Source organism: Poeciliopsis prolifica, unplaced genomic scaffold (genome assembly GCF_027474105.1).
Source record: "Poeciliopsis prolifica strain line A6 unplaced genomic scaffold, Auburn_PproV2 SCAFFOLD027, whole genome shotgun sequence".
Lineage (NCBI taxonomy): Eukaryota > Metazoa > Chordata > Actinopteri > Cyprinodontiformes > Poeciliidae > Poeciliopsis > Poeciliopsis prolifica.
In genome coordinates this window covers 6,217,257-6,236,675 of record NW_026562402.1, presented here as the reverse complement: position 1 = coordinate 6,236,675, position 19,419 = coordinate 6,217,257, and the positions used below count along the sequence as shown (strand labels likewise).

Here is a 19,419-nt window from a genome sequence, read left to right as displayed (position 1 = left end):
CCATCATGAACTTTTACTTCATAGACGCTTCCTGCTTATAGTCCCATCATCAGGAATGCGGGCTGCATTCATTGGAGTCAACGTTGGTGAATTTCCCTTTTTATTGTAAATTTAAGGATGACATTTGTGGGTGTGTTTATTTTTCCAGGTAGGGCTGCTGGAGGAATAAAGCAGTCGTTGTTGGTCAGAGCCAGAACCAGAACTGGGCCCGGGGGCAGAGGCAGCCGGATCCCATCCCTGACACCCATGGCGAGGAGAAACGCTGCAGGAAAGCGCTGAAGCTGGTCGCTCCCAAACTCCATCATCCAAAGACAGTATATAACCAGAAGAAACAACTCCCCCTGCCCTCTCATTTGAGAGCTATTGACAAAGGGTGTGCACTCAAGTAGGTGGACACAAAACTGTGATTCACCATTAAGTCGATCTAGTTCAGCCTGTTGGGTTTGAAACAAAAGCTTATTTTGTGTAAGAATATCGGCTGACTCGCTGTCCTGTCCGGAAGTGAAACCTCTACCAGTAAACACCTGTGAGGCCAGTAAATATGAGCGCACTGTGTGCTTGTAAGTGATACGCCCCTACAAGGCTTCTCATCTCCTACAGTATTATATTTGTCAATGCTGTTCAAAGCCTTTATATGTTGCTTAAAGGGAAGTCTCACCATTCCTTACTGTGGAACTATCAATAATTTTAATCATAAAGATCACATTGGAAAATGAAGCCATGTTGAGGGTATGCTGATTTATATTCCCAGCGACTGGTTAAAATTCAAAAGTATGTGATGCAGCATTTCCAGTTATGCAGCCAGCTGCATCTTTTCAGTCCAACTTCTCTGCTCAGTCACTGCCTACATTTTACACAATGCAAGCATTCTGCTGGAAGCAAAGTTTCACCAAGCTGAGACAACACTGAACACATCAGTCTGACATCACCAATGACATGTCACGTCTGTTAACTGAATGCTCTGTGCAAAAACGCCTAGATGCCCATTACAGCAGTAAAAGCCCTTCAGTGATTTCTCTCTCCTATTTAAAGAAAAAAAAGTTTAACTGCATTGTGAACAGACATAATCTTATTTTATGTCTGTTTGGTTACACAGCAGAAAAATGAGAGATAGGATTGGTTTGCTTTTTCTCAAATTTTCTGCATATTTAAAAGCTTGCATACATGGAGATTGTCATGCCTTTAAACAATTTTGGAAAGCCCAGGTGCCAGGTTAGCCTCTACTTGAAGACACATCACTGTATTTATTGTATAAATTTTGCTACTTTCCTTGAGTGACATTATGGAAAAATCTAAAGGAACCAGCCAAGATACCAGAATTATTGATCAAATATTCAGAAGTATAAGCAACAAGGAAAGATCCACTCATCATACAGATCTAGAAGGATATAGCTCCTACTTTGGGATATTAGCAACAACCAACTCCAAGGTGAAGATGCTTGCTGAACCTGCTGAGAGTCTTTGTCCAGAGGCAAATGACACCTATACCAACACGGGTCGAAAGGTCACCTTGCAAGGCAGAGCCCATTCCTCCAAACTCAGCATAAACTACCAGATTACAGCTTGAAATTGGACTCCGAGAAAATAACGTTAGTCTCTGAAAACATCTTTGATGGTCAGATCAAAATGCAGTTGAAGTTTTTGGCTTCGGTGAAGATTCTAGGAAAAAGGGGGAAGCTGAGAACACTGTCCCTAATGTGAAGCACTTCACCAAATAAATGGCGTCATGAGAAATATAGAAGCGGTATTTTATTCGATCAACAAGGAAGTTCATGACTTTCCACAAAAGGGCCAACTGTTACAACTGTGGGGAGAGTTGAAAAGATGTGTGTGTGAGCAAAGCGACCTGCAAACCTCACTCGGTTAAACCAGCGGCGTCAGAAGAGCAGGTGAAATCTCCTGAGCCTTGTTGAAAAGAGATTCAATATTTTAACTAAATCCTGGAGCTTAAAAGGGAATTTTCTAAAGACTAAAGAAATTAATTTGAATATCAGAATTTAAGAAAAGTACCAAAAAACATCTTAAAATTCAATTAACCCAAATTCATTGAAATGGCATGTCTGAAGCATCCTAATCTGAGCTTTTGAAAATAGTTTCAAAGGTTTAATCATCTTAATGTGTGTAAACGTATGAATTTAAAGGAAATGGTCAAAGATTCCTCATTTAGCAAATAAAAATGCATTTAACTAATACAAATAGTGTTTCTAATTTTGACTGAAATTGTCAACACTTAAGTCCGATTAAATGTCTGCCCTCACCAGACAGTGAGGGCAAAAAGGTTAAATTTTTTTCATGCTGTCTATGCAAATACCTTATTTGAACTTTGGCGGAAACCGCTCTTCCGCACAAATCTAAGCCTCTATTTGCAAGCGTGTTAAAACAAGCAGAAGTAACAAGTTACTGGCTCTGTGGCAACAGATCTGACAGGCCTTTCTTCTTCAAGCCATTACAAAGCTGCCCAAGCTTTACTACCACCATCAGTGAGCCGTCTGCCCTCGCGTTCCCCAACTATGTCTTTCTTACACAGGGAATTAAGTAACACTTTGCCAAAGAAATTTTGTTACCAGTTGTTTTCCTGAAATTTCCGAATGACAATCTTGCAAATGAGTGTTCTGAACTAAACCTTAGCTGTAGAGGATATTAAATTAAAAATAATGAAACAAAGGAAGATTATTGCACCATTTAAGTCACACTACAAAGGTTAACAACTGCCTAGAGTATTTATTCAGCTATTATTTTAATGTGCAAATGTCTTTTGACAGTGCTAACTGAAACACATTAGGAAAATGTGACAGAATGGATTTGAATATGAAATAGTCAGAAACTTTTGATGTGTTCTTGAGCTCCAGCCTTTCGCACTTCATGAAGCTGTTCGTACAATGTCAAAGTTTAATGACAGAGCCACCACCGATCAGCTGCTGTTTTACAACACGCAGCATATTTAGTTTCTAACACGGCATGCTTTTGTGTGGACTTTAATATGCTGTCACATTATAACAGTTTTCCTGGTGCTTTCTGTGCACTGTAGTCAGTAATTCTTATGACATGTTTGCTCAATAGCTATTTTTCTATGGAAGTGTATGTGTGTGTGTGTGTGTGTATATAAAATAAAGCTGAATGACAAATAACCAAATGTCTCTGTGAATGTTCCGGTCGTTGGCTGCACCAAAATAAAGAAGAAAATAATCTTATTGTCTGTTGAGAATATAATGAGTTTAGTCAAATTACAGCTGGGTTGCTCTCCAAACATTTCTGTTAATCAAGTGATGACACCAGACATGCTACATTTCACAAAGTGACTTTGGGATTCCAGTTTTATTTTCACAGAGTACAAGAGCTATAAACATGAGTTCCTTTTTCTTTGGTCCTGAACTGAGGAGTGGTGGAAGGAGTTTTAACCTGCAAATTTAAACACTATTCCTCCAAAAGTCCAAAAAAAAAAAAAGCGTTGCCTCTGCTTTAGGACTTCAGGGTTTTAAATGGCACAGACTGAATTTGAAAATGTTCAAGTCTTATTAGTTGGAGCTTTAGTGGTTTTACAAATTACAAATCAACCAAAAGAGGTCCAACTCAAAGGTCCACGGTGTTCAGTCAGCCAGGTTTCACACAGTTTCATCTGACCTGCAGAGAACACCGACAGTTCCTCTCCACTCAGTCCGCTGAAGATCAAATACAGTCGGAATGATGAGAAAGAAAACTTCCGGACGATTTAGTTGATCGACTAAAAGTTTATCTCATAGCCTGCTGGCTATAAAGGTCCGTCGTGCGCAAACCAGATCCTTGTTGTGCACTGTGCTCCACATCCTGAGCAGCTCCTGCGCGCTCAGCTTGTGCACCACGATGAGGCTCTTGTAAAAGCACGGCTCCCTGTTCATGGAGCTCACCTTCTGTCTGGCGATGCCGAAGGTCCTGAAGCCCGAGTGGAACTCCGGAGCCACGTTCAGCCTCTTCAGACACATCCCCAAAAACACGTCGTCGATGGGGTACAGCTCCACGCCCTCCGAGGCCGTCAAGAGCCTCCTGGCCAGATGGGAGGACATCACGAACCCGCCACCCCCTACGTAGGGCGGGTACGGCTTGTCGTAGAGCTCTTTGGGTATGTAGTATTTGCTCTGGCGGTTCCGGATGGGGGTCGCCTTGGAGATCGTGTCCCCCACAAATAAGTCGGCGTCTTTGCCTTCCTCCACTTTGAAGCCGATGAACTCCAGCAGGTTGTAGGTGTTCACAAACACGTCGTCGTCTCCTTTGAATATGAACTGCACCCCGGGACAGTAGATGTTGAACCATTTGAGGAAATTCACCTCCTTCAAGGTCAGGTTGAAGAAGGTGTCCATGAAGTCCCACTGCAGGATGTCTTGGTAGATCTGGTCCTCGTACTCGATCAGTTTCTGGAGGTTCTTGGTGTCTTTACCTGTCGTCGGAGTTCCGAGTAGAAATAACGTTTTGATCTTCTTCCCGTTAACTGTGCCCTCCCTGCCCCAGGTTTTACGCACAGCTTCCCGCCGGTCGTGCTGCTCGATAACGGACTTGATCACCATGATGAGGTGCACCTGTCCGTCCGCGCATTTCTCCGGGTGGTTGATGAGCATGGGGAAGTACCTACAGTTTCTGTGCAGAACAAACTGGTGGAACCTCGGGTCCAGACGCTGGAACCAGTCCTGGCTCTTCACCAGCTCGTCCTCGCTGCAGTTAAGGACTCGTACTTCCCAGCTGCTCGGGGTCCCGTTGGACGCCCGCTGCGCGTCCACTCTGTTGCTTTGCGCCGCGGCATTTAGTCTCCAGAAGTTGGACTTCACCGGCGCCTGTCCTGGAGGGAAACAGTCCGAGCCGCACCAGCTCGCGTCCTGCACGCCTTTTTCCGACAGTTTCAGCTTGAGGATCATCAGAACAGACGCGAAAACAAGGCAGAGACTCAACAAGGACTTCACCAAACCTGCCCGCTTTCTCCGAAAGATGTGATCCATATCTGTCACCGTGGCGCCCCGGGACCCTCAGATGCTGCGCGTTTGGACTTCATGCTGTTTCTCAGCCGTGCGTCCTATTGGAAGCATCCACCGCCGTCCATCCTCATGCGCTCTTGCAGCAGAGTGAAGTAGTCCCTCTGTCAGCTCACGTGGACGGTTGTCACACATCAGTGTGGATTGTGGCTGGGTGGGAGGGGGGGAATAAAAAGATACACATGGCTCGCAGGCGCGCTCATGACCCTTTTGGTCTCCTAGCAGACTGGAGACCTGCTGGAGGACCGCCTCACCCAAATATCCCCCACCTCCCCGGGATCTGCCCTGAACCAGGGCAGATCATCATCAGGTGCCTGACACGTCATGTTGGTGTCTGTACTGGATTTATTTTCTACTGATCAGAAATGAGAAAGTCGGAACTGTTTTGTCGAACTGTAAAAGACAAGCAGAGCATCCTTAAAAGACTGTAGCTTACAGTTCTGATCATCGGTGAAGTGATGAAGTGCCTTAAAGAACATATTTATGCATTCTGACCAGTTCGGGTTCCGGAAACTGAGATTCTGCATAAATACAGACCGGATCATCTCGCAGCAGTTTGTGTGATCAAGCTGAGATTATTGATCTATAGATCCCTTTGATCTGCTGCCAGTTTGGTCTTTTTTTCTTTTCTTCCTGCGGCTGAATCCCTGGAGTCACTGGCCTGCAACACAATGAATCTGCGACTGACCAGATGATCTCTTGCACAGAGAGACAAGACTCCATTCCTTTCAGCTTCTGTGAATAGTAAAGAGTTTACATTTGTTTAAGGGACAACCTGTAAAACCTGCAAAAAAAAATGCAATTAAATCTATGTCTCTAGATTTAATTGCATATTTTGCATTGTTTTACACTAGACGAGCACACGCCATTTACCTTTCATTATTAATGTTTTTTTTTCCTTCTTTCTCGCAAGTCGTTCAATCTTTGTTTTGCTGTAGTGGTTAAGCTGTAAAATTAAACTATATTTCGTCTGAGGGTTTATTATGTGCTTGTCATTTCTTTGGGTTTGTTACTGAGAGAAGTATTGTGACATGTTGCGGCGCGGTGATCGGCGCTTCGTATTTCTGGTGTTTGAAATGTTGTATTTTGGTGCTTTTAAGTAACTGAAAACAGGTAGGTACTCCATGTATTAACTGGCAACCAAACGAAAACAAGCTGCAAGATTATCCTCTTGCCCCCTCTTGTGGACAAATATGTGAACTACATTGATCACGAGGCGTGATATTTTTTTCAACCTCAGGCTTCCTCGCAAACCACACGGTGACTTTTCCCACACACTTAGACCAAAGATAAAAAAGAAATTACCTCCACGTTAAGATTTCATTTCAACACATAATAATAATAATATGAATAGTTAGGGATAGTTACGTACTCAGTTGCAACTTGCAGATGTTTAGTTTAAGGATCGTCGAGATTACTTTGAAATAAGATGACACAATCTCATCTCGAAGTTTCAAACCAAAAGGCTGTCTGGTTTTTCTCTTTTTCAACAGGAAGACTTTGGAATCAGCTAATGCGCAGTTCAAATGCGCGTTTGTGTCATACTAAAAAACCTCCCTAACAGGGATAAATGTTCGTTCAGTATTCACAACCCGATGTAATATGTTTGTTTCATGTAGAAAGAGATTGACCCTCCCCACTGTAAACTCTTTGGTCGATAACGTTCAGGACTCATATTATTTATTTACATTAGCTTCGTCCGCAGACGCGGGCTGCGTTCCAACATTTTCACTTCACCTCTTCCTCTTTCTAGGATGTGACGTGGCTGGGGACACACTTATTTCTTCGGGCTGAATGAAGACTAAGTTAACATTTTGTTGATACTTCTCGCAACTACCCGAGTCATAGTCCGGAGGAAAGTCGCCAACCCTTCGTAGTGCACCTACCTAGTGAACGAGGGAAGAGATTTGGGACGCGGCCCGGGGGAGAGTACGCCGCAGTGCCAGGACAGGGACGCGATGACCTCAGCTTGAACCTGACAGCAGGAAATACACGGAGCAGGCGGCGGTTCACACGCAGACAGACGAGCGGCATTCAGCGACGGCGGCACAGGTTTTCAATTTCCACCGCCTAATAGTTGCTTATCGCTGTCATTTTTAGTCACGAAGCGAACAAAGAGCGAGATATTTGGAACCGAAGTGGCGCCGGCGGCGAGCGATGCACACGGTGAGAGCTAACCGAGTCAACCCGGGGACGTCGTGTTATGTAATTAAATAAAGTATTTGAGCTTTCAGCACGAGGGCGTAAAAGCAGAAAACAGTTTTTCGACGTGTGGTTTGGAGCGCACAGCGACTCTTTTCGGCTGTAAGCCGTCCTGTCCCGGTTGTTAGCCGGTTGATGGTCTTGCTAAGTTAGCAACGTTTCTGGACAAAAGGTGTCGAGATGGAGAAAATGTTTCGGCGTCCGGAGCCGCGACTGTCCTGTAATTTGAGACTTTGTCTGACATTTCTCGCTTTTTGTTGGTCAAGACGGGATGGGCGGGTGTCGTTGGGGCTCAGGAACAATCACTGTGGTTGTTTTTGTGATAAATATTGTAGGGAAAATACAGTTAAAGCCGTTCAGTTAGCGCGAGCTCTGCTCCTGCCTCTTGTTGCTTTAATCAGATAGTGGTGAAAATGTCACAGAGAAGTGGGACTTTTTTATTTCTAGTTTATGGAAGAACATAATATATTGTACTAAACAAAGCCTGCATTCTTTATCCATCTACTTTGTCCATCTGCAAATGTCACATTACCTTTGAAAAAAAAAAAAAAAAGCTGTCTTATCATTTTTTATAATTATCTACCAAGAAAAGTGTTATTTTGAAAGGTTAGTCCGTTTATTTCTGTTTTTGGTATTAAAATGAGAAAAACTTTTTTTTTTTTAATGTAAAATGTTTTCCTTAAATGGGATGTCTCATCCCATTTCTTCTATAGGATGAAACATATTTCTGGAATATATTTGGGATCATAATGTTGTATTTTTTTGTGTGAGCGAGAAGATTACAAGGGTTGGGAACTTCTGCTATAAATTTACCGGCAGATGGAAACCTTCAGCCTCACCAAGAGTTATACAACTGAAGTGTGTGTTGCTCTTCACCTGACAAAACGTCTTAAAACACTCGTCAGTGAAGTTTTACTTTGTTTTTGTTTCTATTGGACTCAGATGCTTGATGGTCTGAACAACTGGAGCTTTTGAAGCTTTCTAGTAGCTGCAGCAGTGGCGCTCGGTAGTCTCACGTTCTGGTTTTTGTTTCTTTTAAATCTCAGAGGAACCAGAGTTTGCTCAAAAATGTAAACACACTCGGAAGAACTCTTAAGGGCTGGATTCAAGTCTCGTTCTCCATATCTGAGACATCTACAGCACAACTCACTTTTATCCTGACTTTTACCCAGCCTGTAAAATCTATAAAGTGATCAGTTTGTGATGCTGAACATTAGATAAACATATCGCTTAAGATTAATTTACAGGCCGAGTCAGACGTCAATAATCTGAAGGTAATCTGAGTTGCCAGGGAGGCTTTGTGAAAACATTTCGCTGAATAACTTCAGCTCCCTGCGATCTGCTAGTGTTAGAGCAGCTGCACTGAAGCCAAAACATTTAACTAACTAGTTGCTACAATGATATGTGGTTACTGAGGAATGTTTTTATTTATGTATTTCTTTTTCCAGATGCCTAGTCAACTTGATAACATGACGTCTAGAAAAAGGAAGCGCAGCTCTGAGGTCAGAGCCTCTAGGAAGGTTGGTTTTGAGACCACAGCTTTTGATCTGATTGGTTTGTTTTTGTTTTAAGTATATTTATCAACCACTTGATCTTTCTGCATGTGCACATTCTGTCACAGGTTTCTGCTTTGGAGAAGAAAAACTGTAAAAGCCAGAAGATGCATTTGTCGCCAGAGGACAGTTCAGCGCTGAGAACATCCAGATCCACAGATAAACTGTCTCGTATCAGCTGCGAATGCCACGAGACTGCTAACAAGAGGAGGTGCCTGGGTTCACCCGAGCTCGAAGGTCAGGAGGGCAAAGAGAACGAGCTGAGGTCAGAGCAGGAGGTCAGCAGCTGCAAAGCTAACAGCGTCATGGAGGAGCAGGTTCCTGAATGTGTGGAACTTGAAAACAGTAGCAGAGTCTTATTCCCAGATGACGACAGTAATCAAATCCTTCCTGTGGAGCAGTTCTTCGGGAACTTGGATATTGTACAGGTTTGTGGTCTGCAAGTTGTGTAAGTTGCTATTATTACAAGTTAAAAAGCCCAAATGTGTCAGAAAAGGTCATGTTGAACAAGTCGTATCAGTTTGTTTTTGTGCTTACGCAATTTCTGTAGGGACTTACAAAGTTCAAAATTTAGTAATCATTCAATAACAATAAAGAAATTGAAGTCCTTAAATATGCCTAGATTTTTCAAGCAAGCATCAAATTGCCGTTATTAAGGAGATTTTATTTATTCTGTCAGATGTGTTGCATATTAAAAATGGAAAGCCACCTTTGTTTAAGATTTAAAATTTGTTCCTGTCAATTGAACATACAGTAGTTTGCTGTCCTGCTTAAACTGGGCCTTGGCCAAAACTCTTGTACGAATCTCTGTTTCTGCAGGACTTTCCTCAGAGATCACCTGCTACTTCTCCCAGCGCTCGAAGGAAGGAGAGGTTTCGGCATTACTACGCACAGGAAGACAGCGATGGCGAAGAGGTGAGCCACGGCGGCCTCCCACAAGACGACAGAGCCGGCACTTAGCGAAGAGCCGGTCAAAATGGAACAACATCCCAGCACTTTGGAACAAGCGACAACAAACTACCTGCTGATTCTGCATTCAGTCGGTCCTCTTCATCTGTCGAAGTCTCAGCGCCATCACTGATGCGAGGATAATGAAGGGTGGTTGGTGGTACTGGCTGTCAAATAAATACTTCATTGGCAGTGTTTCTAGCTGTGTTAAAGTGCGATTGTAAACACAGAAACGTTCTTCACTGACAGCATCCGGTTTGGTGCCGGATGTTTTTAAGCTGTTTTCTCACATGCCAACAATCAGTAAATAATTTTAATATGTAAGCAAACACACAAGTGCTTTTTGAAACCGTATTAAGATTTGCATATACTCTCATAAATCCTTGCTCGATTGTAGCTTACTTTCTTCAGAGCTCTCAGCGGCACTTCAGGAGATATTTTAAAAAGAACAAAATATAATGACAACAGATTGACTAGAAATGCATCATTCAGAATCTTCCTGCCAATTTCCAATTTTTGCAAAGCTCCAAGCTTAAGTTGAATGTTGATTGTAGCCAATTAAGTTTTCCCTCCAGGAGCTTTCAGAAGATCCATTTGTTGTCCTTCCATAAGCATCTTAAAATTGAAAGCGTAGAGTCTTCTTCTTTCTTAACTTCCATGCTGAAGTGTTATTGTAACACCTGGCCTGTTTTTTTTTTTGTCGCACTTATTGATGTGGTAAAAAAAAAAAAAAAGATTAAATTTGTCTGGTCAGAGCCAGTCAAATTGAAAATCTGCTGCTTCTCTTTTTGAGTATTGATTAGCTGATGCAAAATATCAATGTCAAGGTGCTCTGAATGACAATATTTCTGCTTCAGGCAGTGTACTTTAAATTCTGGATTGTGGAAGGGCTGAACACAAATCTGATACGGCATCGTTTTCCTATCATTTGAAATAAACTACTCACTTAAAAGTTGAATAGTTTCAACCCAGTCCTTTAACTTTCTACAGGCAGTTTGTATACGTGCTGTATACTGTACTGTCATTTCAGGATTGCTGTAATGTTACATAATCCTGCTGTATCATATCAGGATTCAATCACTTTAACCTTCACTCCAAGATGCCAAATATTGCTGAATTAAACTTAACATTTTAAGGGTGCTTGTATAACAAATTAGTTTATGGACTGATGAAAATGTCATTCAAATTACAGCAGATTGACAAATATGCAAACTTATAACTCCTCACAACTTAAATGTTATGAGGAAAGAAAGATGGAGAACACCCAAAGAGCAGATCTGTTTATTACAAGGTCAGAGATGAATGTCATATTCCAGCCATTTTTCACCAAGTGTCTAAAATCCATCCTTAAAGGTTTTTGGCAGCTTTGTAACATAATGTCTGTATGTAGATAAAAAAATGTATATATATATATATGTAGACACACACACCAGTGCAGCTAATTATTCTTTATATTCCTACTGTTTATAGTTGCTAAACTTATTAGATGACAAAGTTGATTTTTCTGCCTAAGAATCTGCAGTTTAACTAGATTTGAACAAACTTGATTGAGAAATATAACCTTAACAGGTTATCTGCAATTGCACTAGAACTATAGCCACAGGTTTTTGTATATAGCTGATTTATCTGACCACTTAACAGAAATATTGTATATTACTGCCTTATTTATGTAAAAATAATTAACATTTGTCTTCAGTGTGTAACTCAGACTGCTTGAATGTCTCATTATTTGGGCAACATTCTTAATCCATCCATATATTTGACATGATTGTGCCACACAATACAATAAAAAGCTTTTCATGATTTACAAAACTGTTTTGTTTCATTTTGTTCAATGAAAGACAAGTTATAAATTTTACAGCAAATAAAAACAAATTTAAAAAACATCAAAATAAAAATGTTTCAGGTTAAACGCTTTTTCTTCCCTTTTGTATCTCCTTTTGCTTTCCTTGCATTTTTACTAGTCCTGAACATCTTCTTGGTGTCACACGTCAGGTTGTGCACTCCCTTTTTGTGGCAGACGATGTGCACTAGCTTCAGGTTTTCCCTGGTGAACAGCATTTGGTAGAAGTAGTTCAAGTTTATGTCTGTAGTCTTACGAGTCTGCAGAGCCTCCAGCAGAGCGGGTATGATCGTTCTCTTCTTTTCAATCCTGCAGAAAAGGGGAAACAAAAAACATGTTTGATTGGCTGCTGTTTTTACTACTCCGGGAACAGGAAGTATCCACCTGTGATCAAGGTTCCAAGTGCTGAAGACGATCCTGCTCTCTCTGCTGCCGTACGGGTTGATTGAATGGAGCGAGTGGCACAATTTCTGCTCAAATGATCCCTGAGGAGACCACATAGAGGAAGAGTGAGGATTGTGCAAAGCAGTTCTAGGTCTTCAAAAAGTGGTTTGCTGTGCTTCTCACAATATATTTCTGTTCCTAATAAACAGAATCACAATTGTCTGATAATTGAAGCAGATGCTATTAGGTTGCAACTAAGCTGAAATTCCACCATACCTGACAAGTAAACCATCCTTCCTTAGTGCAGAGGCGCCCTGACTCCTTCTCTGTCCTATCGAAGTATTTACCGTTGTACTTGTCATTTTTCAGCATTTCACCCAGGCACTTTGATGTTTTTAAAAACTCCGCTTTCACTTTAGCTTTCTGTATGCCGTTGGTCGCATTGTCCACCTGAAAAATCGACACAGGAAATTGAAACGTTTAATTTGCGCAGGGAAACGTGCTGGGTCTCAGCGGGCCTCGGGTTCACCTCCTTCATGTAGCCCCGTATTCTGCTTTCACAGTTGTACTTCATGTAGGCAGACTTTGTTTTGAATCGCACATCAACACCTGGAATAGAGCCAAAACAATTCAAAGGGCTGTTAAGTTTAATACAACTTTGGAGAGAATCTTTCATTGAGAAGGTGTGTGTGGACATGTTGTTTTAACAGTCAAAAAGCATTAAGATTTGGCCTTTTCACAAACCATAAAATGTCAAGCCCTAAAAAACCCCCAAAATGAAGTTTAAGTTAAATAAATTTGTATTGCTCTACATCTTCTATGTCTAGAAAATTAAGCACATCAGATCAATAATCCTTAAAGCACACAAACATGTTCAGTCAAGTATGCTGATCAGATGAAAAGCTGGTTTTAGGCACTTACAGCTTCCAAGCAAAGTATTATGCATCTCACACAAATTCACTAGAAATCTTTAAAGATGTTCTGTTTAAAGTTTTTGATTAGTGCCAGTTCATTCTTGTTGGACGTTTAGAAAGTGGACTCACCCAACCACTAGTAAGTGTAGAAAAAAATCTACCTTATTATTTATATTTTGGGGAATATATACAATCTAAGTAATTGATTTATTGGTCTTAGTGTTGTGATGCAAAAAGTGGGAGAATCAACCAGCTTAATTTATTGTTAGACACTATGTACCAGTGAACCAGTCTTCATCCTCCTCTCTGCTCTCCAGATCTGATCTGTCCTCCAGGTTCTGCAGCAGGTCAGTAAGGACTTTGCGCCTCTTGAAAGATTTCTCGTCAGAGATAAGACCCTTCGCTGCTTCAATGAGACCGTCAGTGTGGCGATCGGTGTTCAGCAACCGACCAATGTCACAAACAACTAAAACAAACAGTGAAATGCTTAAAATAATAACACACACACACAAAAAATATTTTACAGATGATAAGGAAGAAAAGTACATTTTTATTTCACGTACCTCCACTCCATGTTTGATCCCTTGACAGAAGAACTAGTTCGCAGTTATCAGGCAGGGTGGGAAAGAACTCCTCCGTCACTATTGTCCCATCTTCATATAAACACACATGAGCACCAGAAAGTGGCAGCTGGGACGGTGAAGAACATGAAAACGTCACATTATTGTAAGCTCAACAAATACACAAACACATAATTAGGTCAGATCGGCTGCTTCACTCCAGACTTTAAACGTTGCACATGCAGACACAGACTTGAGAGTTTGTGCATGACAAGCTGATGCAGACAGCTTCATTGGAAAAAGTCCAATTTGCTGGTAAAGATGTGTAAAAAGCCAAATAAATGTGAGAATCTCGCACTGAAATGATCATCCCGAAAACAAGTTTGTCAGGGGAAGGCCACAAAGGGTCCCCAGAACTGTGATATTTCAATGCAACTTTGCAAAAATGATGATGTTATCAGATGTAGACTATTCCAGGCAAACGCACACAGAATAAAGAAACTGAAAGTAAATTAATCCTTTTATTCCAGCAGGAAAATCCTAACCTTGACATGCATTCAGTAGAAGAAAGGATAATTCACCAGTTTAATTCATACAGTACTTATAAATGTGTTTGCTACATTCAATTTGTTCGTGGATTACTAAAACGATCTTGTTTTCAATTAATCCCTAAATAAAACTGTCCAGCGTCCTCGTTTCCCTCTTCATTCTCGTGAGCTCAGAAAAAGCGGAACTGACAGCGACGAAAGTTTTTAAGTTACAAAAACATCCGGCTTACCTGTAACAGCTTGCAGCCCTTTTTAATCAGCTCCTTCACATCTTCAGAAGCAATGCCGTATTTTCTGTCCCCGCTGTGACCTCGAAGTTTAACAGGTTTGCTTTTCTTTAAGAGTCTGGACATTTCACTGTTTATACATACCGCTTCCTCTGTTTTTCTTCCTCTTGACGCTCAGTAGCGCGGCGGTAGTGATTTTATGCTGCCCTCTAGTGGTTATCTTTATACATTACGTCTATTGGTGACGTAGAAAGACAAAGTCAAAGACGTTCCTTAAACAGCTAATTTTGGATTTTTAAATAAAACGTATTTTTAATAAAACGTAATAAATTACGTTTTATTAATTTTAATAAATTGCGCAGCCACCTTTAAAATAAATAGATCAAATCATCAAATCAAATAAACTTACAATGTCCTGTTTCTTTTTGAGTATCTGCTCTATATGATTGTATTGAAATTACTTTTATTATAAAGTAGATTGAGACAATGACAAAACATGGTCTTATTTGGCGATATGTAAACAAACTGAACTTCATTGAACTGGAGCTCTTTAAACGCAACAATCAATTGTACTTTTACATAACTAAACTTGCACCTTCATTTAAATCTTCATTTAAATGTAAAATTTCAGCATTTTGAATCTTTTAACTTTTTTGTGCTAAAATGATCAGATCGAATTTAATATTAGTCTCATTTTCAATAAACTAATGTAAAAATCTTAGGACTATGGTACTATATTCAAGAAATTGCCTTAAAAAACTTTATTCTCATACATCATTGATATTATATTATAGGCAATGATATTTTGTCATATTTTCTCCAAATGTCGGAGAAAGGTGAAATACTGATAACTGTAAATTCACTTGTAAAATATGAGAACACATTATTACCATGGCAACTGACGCATCACGGTGGGCTCTACCAAAGAACAGGTTAAGACCGGCTAAACACCCCAATTGCGAAATAAAGTTTTTCGTGATCATTCACTCTTTGAAACACAGTTTGCTATATTATAGTATTTAAACTAATTAATATTAGGATAAAATAGTTTTTCTTATGAAGCAAGGCTTCTTTTTAAAATGCTTGTCTTGTTCCGCACCCCTCTAAAAAAGTATAGTACAGCCGGATTTCCAACATGGCGGCCGCCATGCATGTTTGAAAATCTGAAATGAAGAGAAATTATATTCTAAAGTAGAACCGCAGGTCAGTTAAATAATTTTTTGTTTTATGTTTTTTTTTGTTTTGTTTATATTGATAATGATATGGTGAAGGCAGAAGAGTGAAACAACATGGCTGACAGCTGGGAAGAATTGTTTCACAAGAACCGGTTGATTCCCCCGTCCAGCCAAACAGTCCGCCTGGCTGTGGAGAACCACCTCACCGCTAACCATGGCTTTCAGCTCAGCTTCAGCCGGCTTACCGTAGCGCATCTCCCGCAGGTAATCCCAAACATTAGTTGTCTGTGTCTGTATGTGGCAGAAATGTTCTGGAGTTTAAACCAGTGGTCTCAAGCTAGTCCTCAAAGGCCAGTGTCCTGCAACTTCTAGACGTTTCTCTTGCTTCAGCACATCTGGCTCTGATATTAGCTCATTAGTAGAAATTGATTGCATCCTAGCAAGGCAGGTTAGCCATGTAATTGTGTAGGACTAAAGTTGTAAAAGAACGAGGCATTCATTTGTGATATTCTGTTGTGAAGTCAAAGAAATAATAATACGTCGTTTTTTCTTTTTTAATAACAATCTTTAAAGTATTGTTTGCATGTATCCAGCCTAAGTTGGTGGTTTTAAAAGTCTACTTTTGAATTTGGCTGTGTATTTTCTTTTACTGATTTGCTTACTTAGAGACTGACTGTTTTGCCCATATTTGCAAAGTATTTTAAGCTCAGACCGGTTAGCGCATCCTGCCTTCTAATTGCATGTTCATATATTTTATTTACAATTTGCTTAACTTATTTGAGGCATCAAGAATAGCATTTAGTTGTCCATCTTCTTTTGTTGACCCACAGGATCTGTCAGCTGGGGAAGGTGTGGCCTACCAGCTGCAAGTGACCCTTTTTGATAGAAAACTCCAGCACTTTTTTGGAAAAACATGGAAGAGCTCATCCCAAAAGATGAAAAGCAACAAGATTTCCTTCAACGAGGTAACTTTTTGTCTTAACGCATTTCACTGAAATAACAACTGCAGCTGCAAAGTGCTAAGCACTTATAGGCTGCAAAGCTCTGAGGATCTGTAATGAATTCTTCTCATGTCGTCTTCATAAGCATTCAGTCAATGACTATTTGTTGAAATCAATCCCTATTCAAATGTTAATTGTGTTAATTGAGCACTGCCATTATTTAATTATTCCTCAAAACATTTAAAAATCAACTCTCTTTATATGAACACTTGTGACTGGATTGTGTTCTGCTGTGCTCTCCAGAGTGATATGAGCATAAACAAAACTAATCACAATAATTTGGCAATCACTTTGGTGATTACCAAACATTGAGCCCAGATGTATTGCACAACTTCCATATTTAAAACTTTCAGAAGGAAACAAAACCCAGATCTTTTAGCTGAAAACTGCATTTAACTTTTTTACCTTTCCTTTATTTGGGATTCTTTTGTTTCTGTTGAAATGGTGAATTGATATTTGTCCATCTGAGTTCATCTTAAAAATAAAAAAGACAGAACGGCACAGATTGTTGCAGCATAACTGATATAAATTGTCTCAAATGTTCCTGTTTAGCTTCTTTGGGTTCTGGAGAACATTGAAAAGTTTGGTTTTAGATACTTTCCTTCCTTCCTTGTAGAAACTCTTTTCTTCCACTTTATATCTTGGCTGTGCTATTAGATTTCTTTAGTGGTGTTTGGGATTATTCGGACACATGTATATTGAGTCAAACAATGTTTATAAATTGGTCCTTAATTATATGTTCATTGCTTCTTTGTGATGGACTAAATCTTTCCATGGTGTTCCCAGTGACAATCAAGTGTTTGTGTCCCAATATCCAAAATCTGAATGGTAAAACATAATTGCAACCAACCCATAGAAATGTGGGGGGTGAGGTTTCTTTTATTGTATTTTAATGTTGTATTAGCAGGGTAAAACCCATTAGGATGAAAAACTTATTTTGAGCCAGAAGGACAACTTCTGCTCTGTTACACTGATGATTAGTTGAATTGATTAATCAAATCATCACTTTGAACTTCGAGTTAGTGATGTGCTGATTATGCAGCTCAAAGGAGAGAATGTTTTCTTCATTATAATGACAAACACTCAAGATGGAAATGAGTTTTTCTACATCTTTCAGGTTTAAATTTAACCATAGCCACATCTTCAGGTCAGCCATGGTGCAGCTGACACTGATGACTTGTCTGTGCCGTGCTGGTGTTTTAAACTCGCTAACTTCAAAAACACCCAGCTTTAATCTTTGAGCCACCTCTTTGGCATCCCTCTGTTCATTCTCTGTAATTTCTCCGCCATCATTCTTTTGCTCCTTTGTACTCTGCAATCATCATTAGACAAAGGAAACGGAGAAACCATTTTTATGTCACACTATCTCATGTCCTCTCTGAAAGATGCGCTTTGATGATGAAATTCCTCAGAACTTATTGAAAGTGCTAAATAGGATGTTGTAAGAATCAAATATGTGAGATACAAAAACTAGTACCAGGTCGACTACAGAGAAATTAAACTTGTCTACAAGTCAGGATTCTTTATGGCACTCTGACTTATTTTACTCCACTGAACAAAAACCTGATGGTCAACAATGTTGTTTTTTGTCCTGCAATGAGCATTAACAAATTGATACTATTGTAAATTTCAAGCCAAACAAAAAAAAAAACAAAACCTTTTTATATTTTTTATGAGTTGTTAGATGGGGAACTTGAATTGTGTTGAATATTTTAGGGTGTCAAAAAGCCAATGTCTTCGTGGACTTTACCGTTTGCTTTGTAGTCCTTTTATCAACTTTTTAAATTTTTAAAAAGGTTTTATTGGCTCTAGTATACCGGTATTTTACTTGAATTGATAAGAAAATGGGTCATGAGAGAAAGGGAAAGGCATGTGGCAAAGGTCACCAGGCCTTGGTGACCTTTGAGCCTGCGACACCTGCCTGCGACACCTGTGTTGAGGAATAAAGCCTCAACGCGGAGGGTTTTGCTTAACCCCTTCGCCACCACAGCAACCCCTTTTATCAGGTTACCATTTATAAACAACAAACTGTTAAAAATGGTGGTACATTTAAGAGTTTTAGGTGAAAAAAGTAACAGCTTTAAAAAAACCGAAGTAAATGAAACTACCATTTTGGGTGACTTTTTGTTACTAGTATACTTTCATCATTGTATTTGTCAACCGCATTCAGTAAGATTGTGCTCAAATTTGTTCACAATTCACTCATATGGACACTGCCTCAAGTTCATCATTATATTTCATATTATACAAGTCATATTGGATATAACATGAACATTATGAACTGAAGTAGATTTTTTAAATTTATTTTTATGTTTTACTTGCATCCAATGTGCTGAATGTAGTAGTAAACTAACACCACATATTGCCCTTAACAGGCCATCCTCTGGTAAAACATGGTGGTACCGGCATCATGTTGTGGGGAGATTAAGAAGATGGAAGAAGCTAAATGTGGGGTCAGCCTGTAGGAAAACCTGTTAGACTTAATGTTCGAGTGGAGATTCAGCTTCTAACTGGACAATGATCCTTAACTTACAGCAAGGCTACTATGGAATATGTATGTCTCAGAATGGCCCAGTCAAAGTCCAGATGCAAGTCCAATAAAAAATAGTTTTTTAATGATGTTTTATCACTTTTAAATGCTTAAAGGATGTGTATTATAATTATTTTCTGTATTATTGCTATGCCTCCAGCATCACCATTGCTTTGAGCTTCATCTCTTTTTAGTGACCATTCTGCTCTCCACCACTTCATGATGACAACCAGCCAGTAGCAGATGCAAAATCCTTATTCAACTAGTGCAGTCAACACCACTTTTGTGTCTGCAATCTATTGCACAATCAATTTTTTTCCTCAAGTCACATGGCCCAGGAGGGTCACGAACCACAGTTTGAAGAGCCCTGGTCTAAACAGATCTGTTCTGTTTCATGTAGCATAAAGAACATTGATATAGTGTGGAATGGATCGATAATAGAACAGTGGCAGGTTGTCTAAAATGCCTTTGAAAAGTCATCTGCACACATCGCATCTTTGCCATAAAAGGAGGAAGAAGAGAAAAAGAAAATTCCCC

The 19,419-nt window shown here is 39.9% G+C and overlaps 5 protein-coding genes across 11 annotated transcripts in view; 3 read left to right on the top strand and 2 right to left on the bottom strand.

Moving 5' to 3' along the window:
• The window catches only part of cep104 (centrosomal protein 104), a 43,106-nt gene extending 39,969 nt beyond the window's left edge, over positions 1-3,137 (top strand). For all 4 annotated transcript variants that reach the window (XM_055048672.1, XM_055048671.1, XM_055048670.1 and 1 more), the window contains one exon: positions 149-3,137. In XM_055048672.1, the coding sequence (XP_054904647.1) occupies positions 149-279 (131 nt within the window). In that variant the 3' untranslated portion in view covers positions 280-3,137. The remainder of the gene's footprint in view (positions 1-148) is intronic.
• Positions 3,138-3,243: 106 nt separating this feature from the next.
• On the bottom strand, positions 3,244-5,911 carry b3gnt7l (UDP-GlcNAc:betaGal beta-1,3-N-acetylglucosaminyltransferase 7, like). The gene has a single exon (XM_055048675.1). The coding sequence runs from the start codon at positions 4,962-4,964 to the stop codon at positions 3,735-3,737; it is 1,230 nt and encodes a 409-aa protein (XP_054904650.1). The 5' UTR covers positions 4,965-5,911; the 3' UTR covers positions 3,244-3,734.
• Positions 5,912-6,900: 989 nt separating this feature from the next.
• Positions 6,901-11,512, top strand: cunh1orf174 (chromosome unknown C1orf174 homolog). Of its 2 annotated transcripts, none has more exons than XM_055048668.1 (4): positions 6,901-7,049; positions 8,648-8,719; positions 8,821-9,180; positions 9,572-11,512. In XM_055048668.1, exons 2-4 carry the CDS (start codon positions 8,648-8,650, stop codon positions 9,710-9,712), a joined length of 573 nt encoding a protein of 190 aa, XP_054904643.1. In that variant the 5' UTR covers positions 6,901-7,049; the 3' UTR covers positions 9,713-11,512. The 2 variants fall into 2 exon arrangements, with proteins under 2 accessions (XP_054904643.1, XP_054904642.1); XM_055048667.1 differs by having other exon boundaries at positions 6,901-7,163.
• On the bottom strand, positions 10,966-14,349 carry dffb (DNA fragmentation factor, beta polypeptide (caspase-activated DNase)). 2 transcript variants are annotated; one of them, XM_055048666.1, is made up of 7 exons: positions 14,180-14,349; positions 13,405-13,531; positions 13,122-13,307; positions 12,457-12,536; positions 12,204-12,377; positions 11,928-12,028; positions 10,966-11,852 (listed from the first exon to the last, which is right to left on the bottom strand). In XM_055048666.1, exons 1-7 carry the CDS (start codon positions 14,300-14,302, stop codon positions 11,603-11,605), a joined length of 1,041 nt encoding a protein of 346 aa, XP_054904641.1. In that variant the 5' UTR covers positions 14,303-14,349; the 3' UTR covers positions 10,966-11,602. The 2 variants fall into 2 exon arrangements, with proteins under 2 accessions (XP_054904641.1, XP_054904640.1); XM_055048665.1 differs by having other exon boundaries at positions 10,966-12,028.
• A 954-nt stretch (positions 14,350-15,303) lies between these two features.
• The window catches only part of nphp4 (nephronophthisis 4), a 146,510-nt gene continuing 142,394 nt past the window's right edge, over positions 15,304-19,419 (top strand). Inside the window, exons 1-3 of one of the 2 annotated variants that reach the window (XM_055048663.1) lie at positions 15,304-15,379; positions 15,448-15,615; positions 16,182-16,316. In XM_055048663.1, the coding sequence (XP_054904638.1) occupies positions 15,466-15,615; positions 16,182-16,316 (285 nt within the window). In that variant the 5' untranslated portion in view covers positions 15,304-15,379; positions 15,448-15,465. Of the gene's footprint in view, positions 15,616-16,181; positions 16,317-19,419 lie in introns of both variants that reach the window. The other variant, XM_055048664.1, reaches the window with a different exon arrangement.

What these genes read in the sequence shown, in the direction of transcription:
- cunh1orf174 (XM_055048667.1), top strand. An exon ending in AGGTCAGAGCCTCTAGGAAG is followed by an intron (nt 8,720 to 8,820) that starts GTTGGTTTTGAG and finishes ATTCTGTCACAG; the next exon opens with GTTTCTGCTTTGGAGAAGAA. An exon ending in GGAACTTGGATATTGTACAG is followed by an intron (nt 9,181 to 9,571) that starts GTTTGTGGTCTG and finishes CTGTTTCTGCAG; the next exon opens with GACTTTCCTCAGAGATCACC.
- b3gnt7l (XM_055048675.1), bottom strand. Translation starts at nt 4,964, where the DNA reads ATGGATCACATCTTTCGGAGAAAGCGGGCAGGTTTGGTGAAGTCCTTG.
- dffb (XM_055048665.1), bottom strand. Translation starts at nt 14,302, where the DNA reads ATGTCCAGACTCTTAAAGAAAAGCAAACCTGTTAAACTTCGAGGTCAC. An exon ending in GGATGAAGACTGGTTCACTG is followed by an intron (nt 12,537 to 13,121) that starts GTACATAGTGTC and finishes GCTCTATTCCAG; the next exon opens with GTGTTGATGTGCGATTCAAA. An exon ending in TACGGGGCTACATGAAGGAG is followed by an intron (nt 12,378 to 12,456) that starts GTGAACCCGAGG and finishes TCGATTTTTCAG; the next exon opens with GTGGACAATGCGACCAACGG.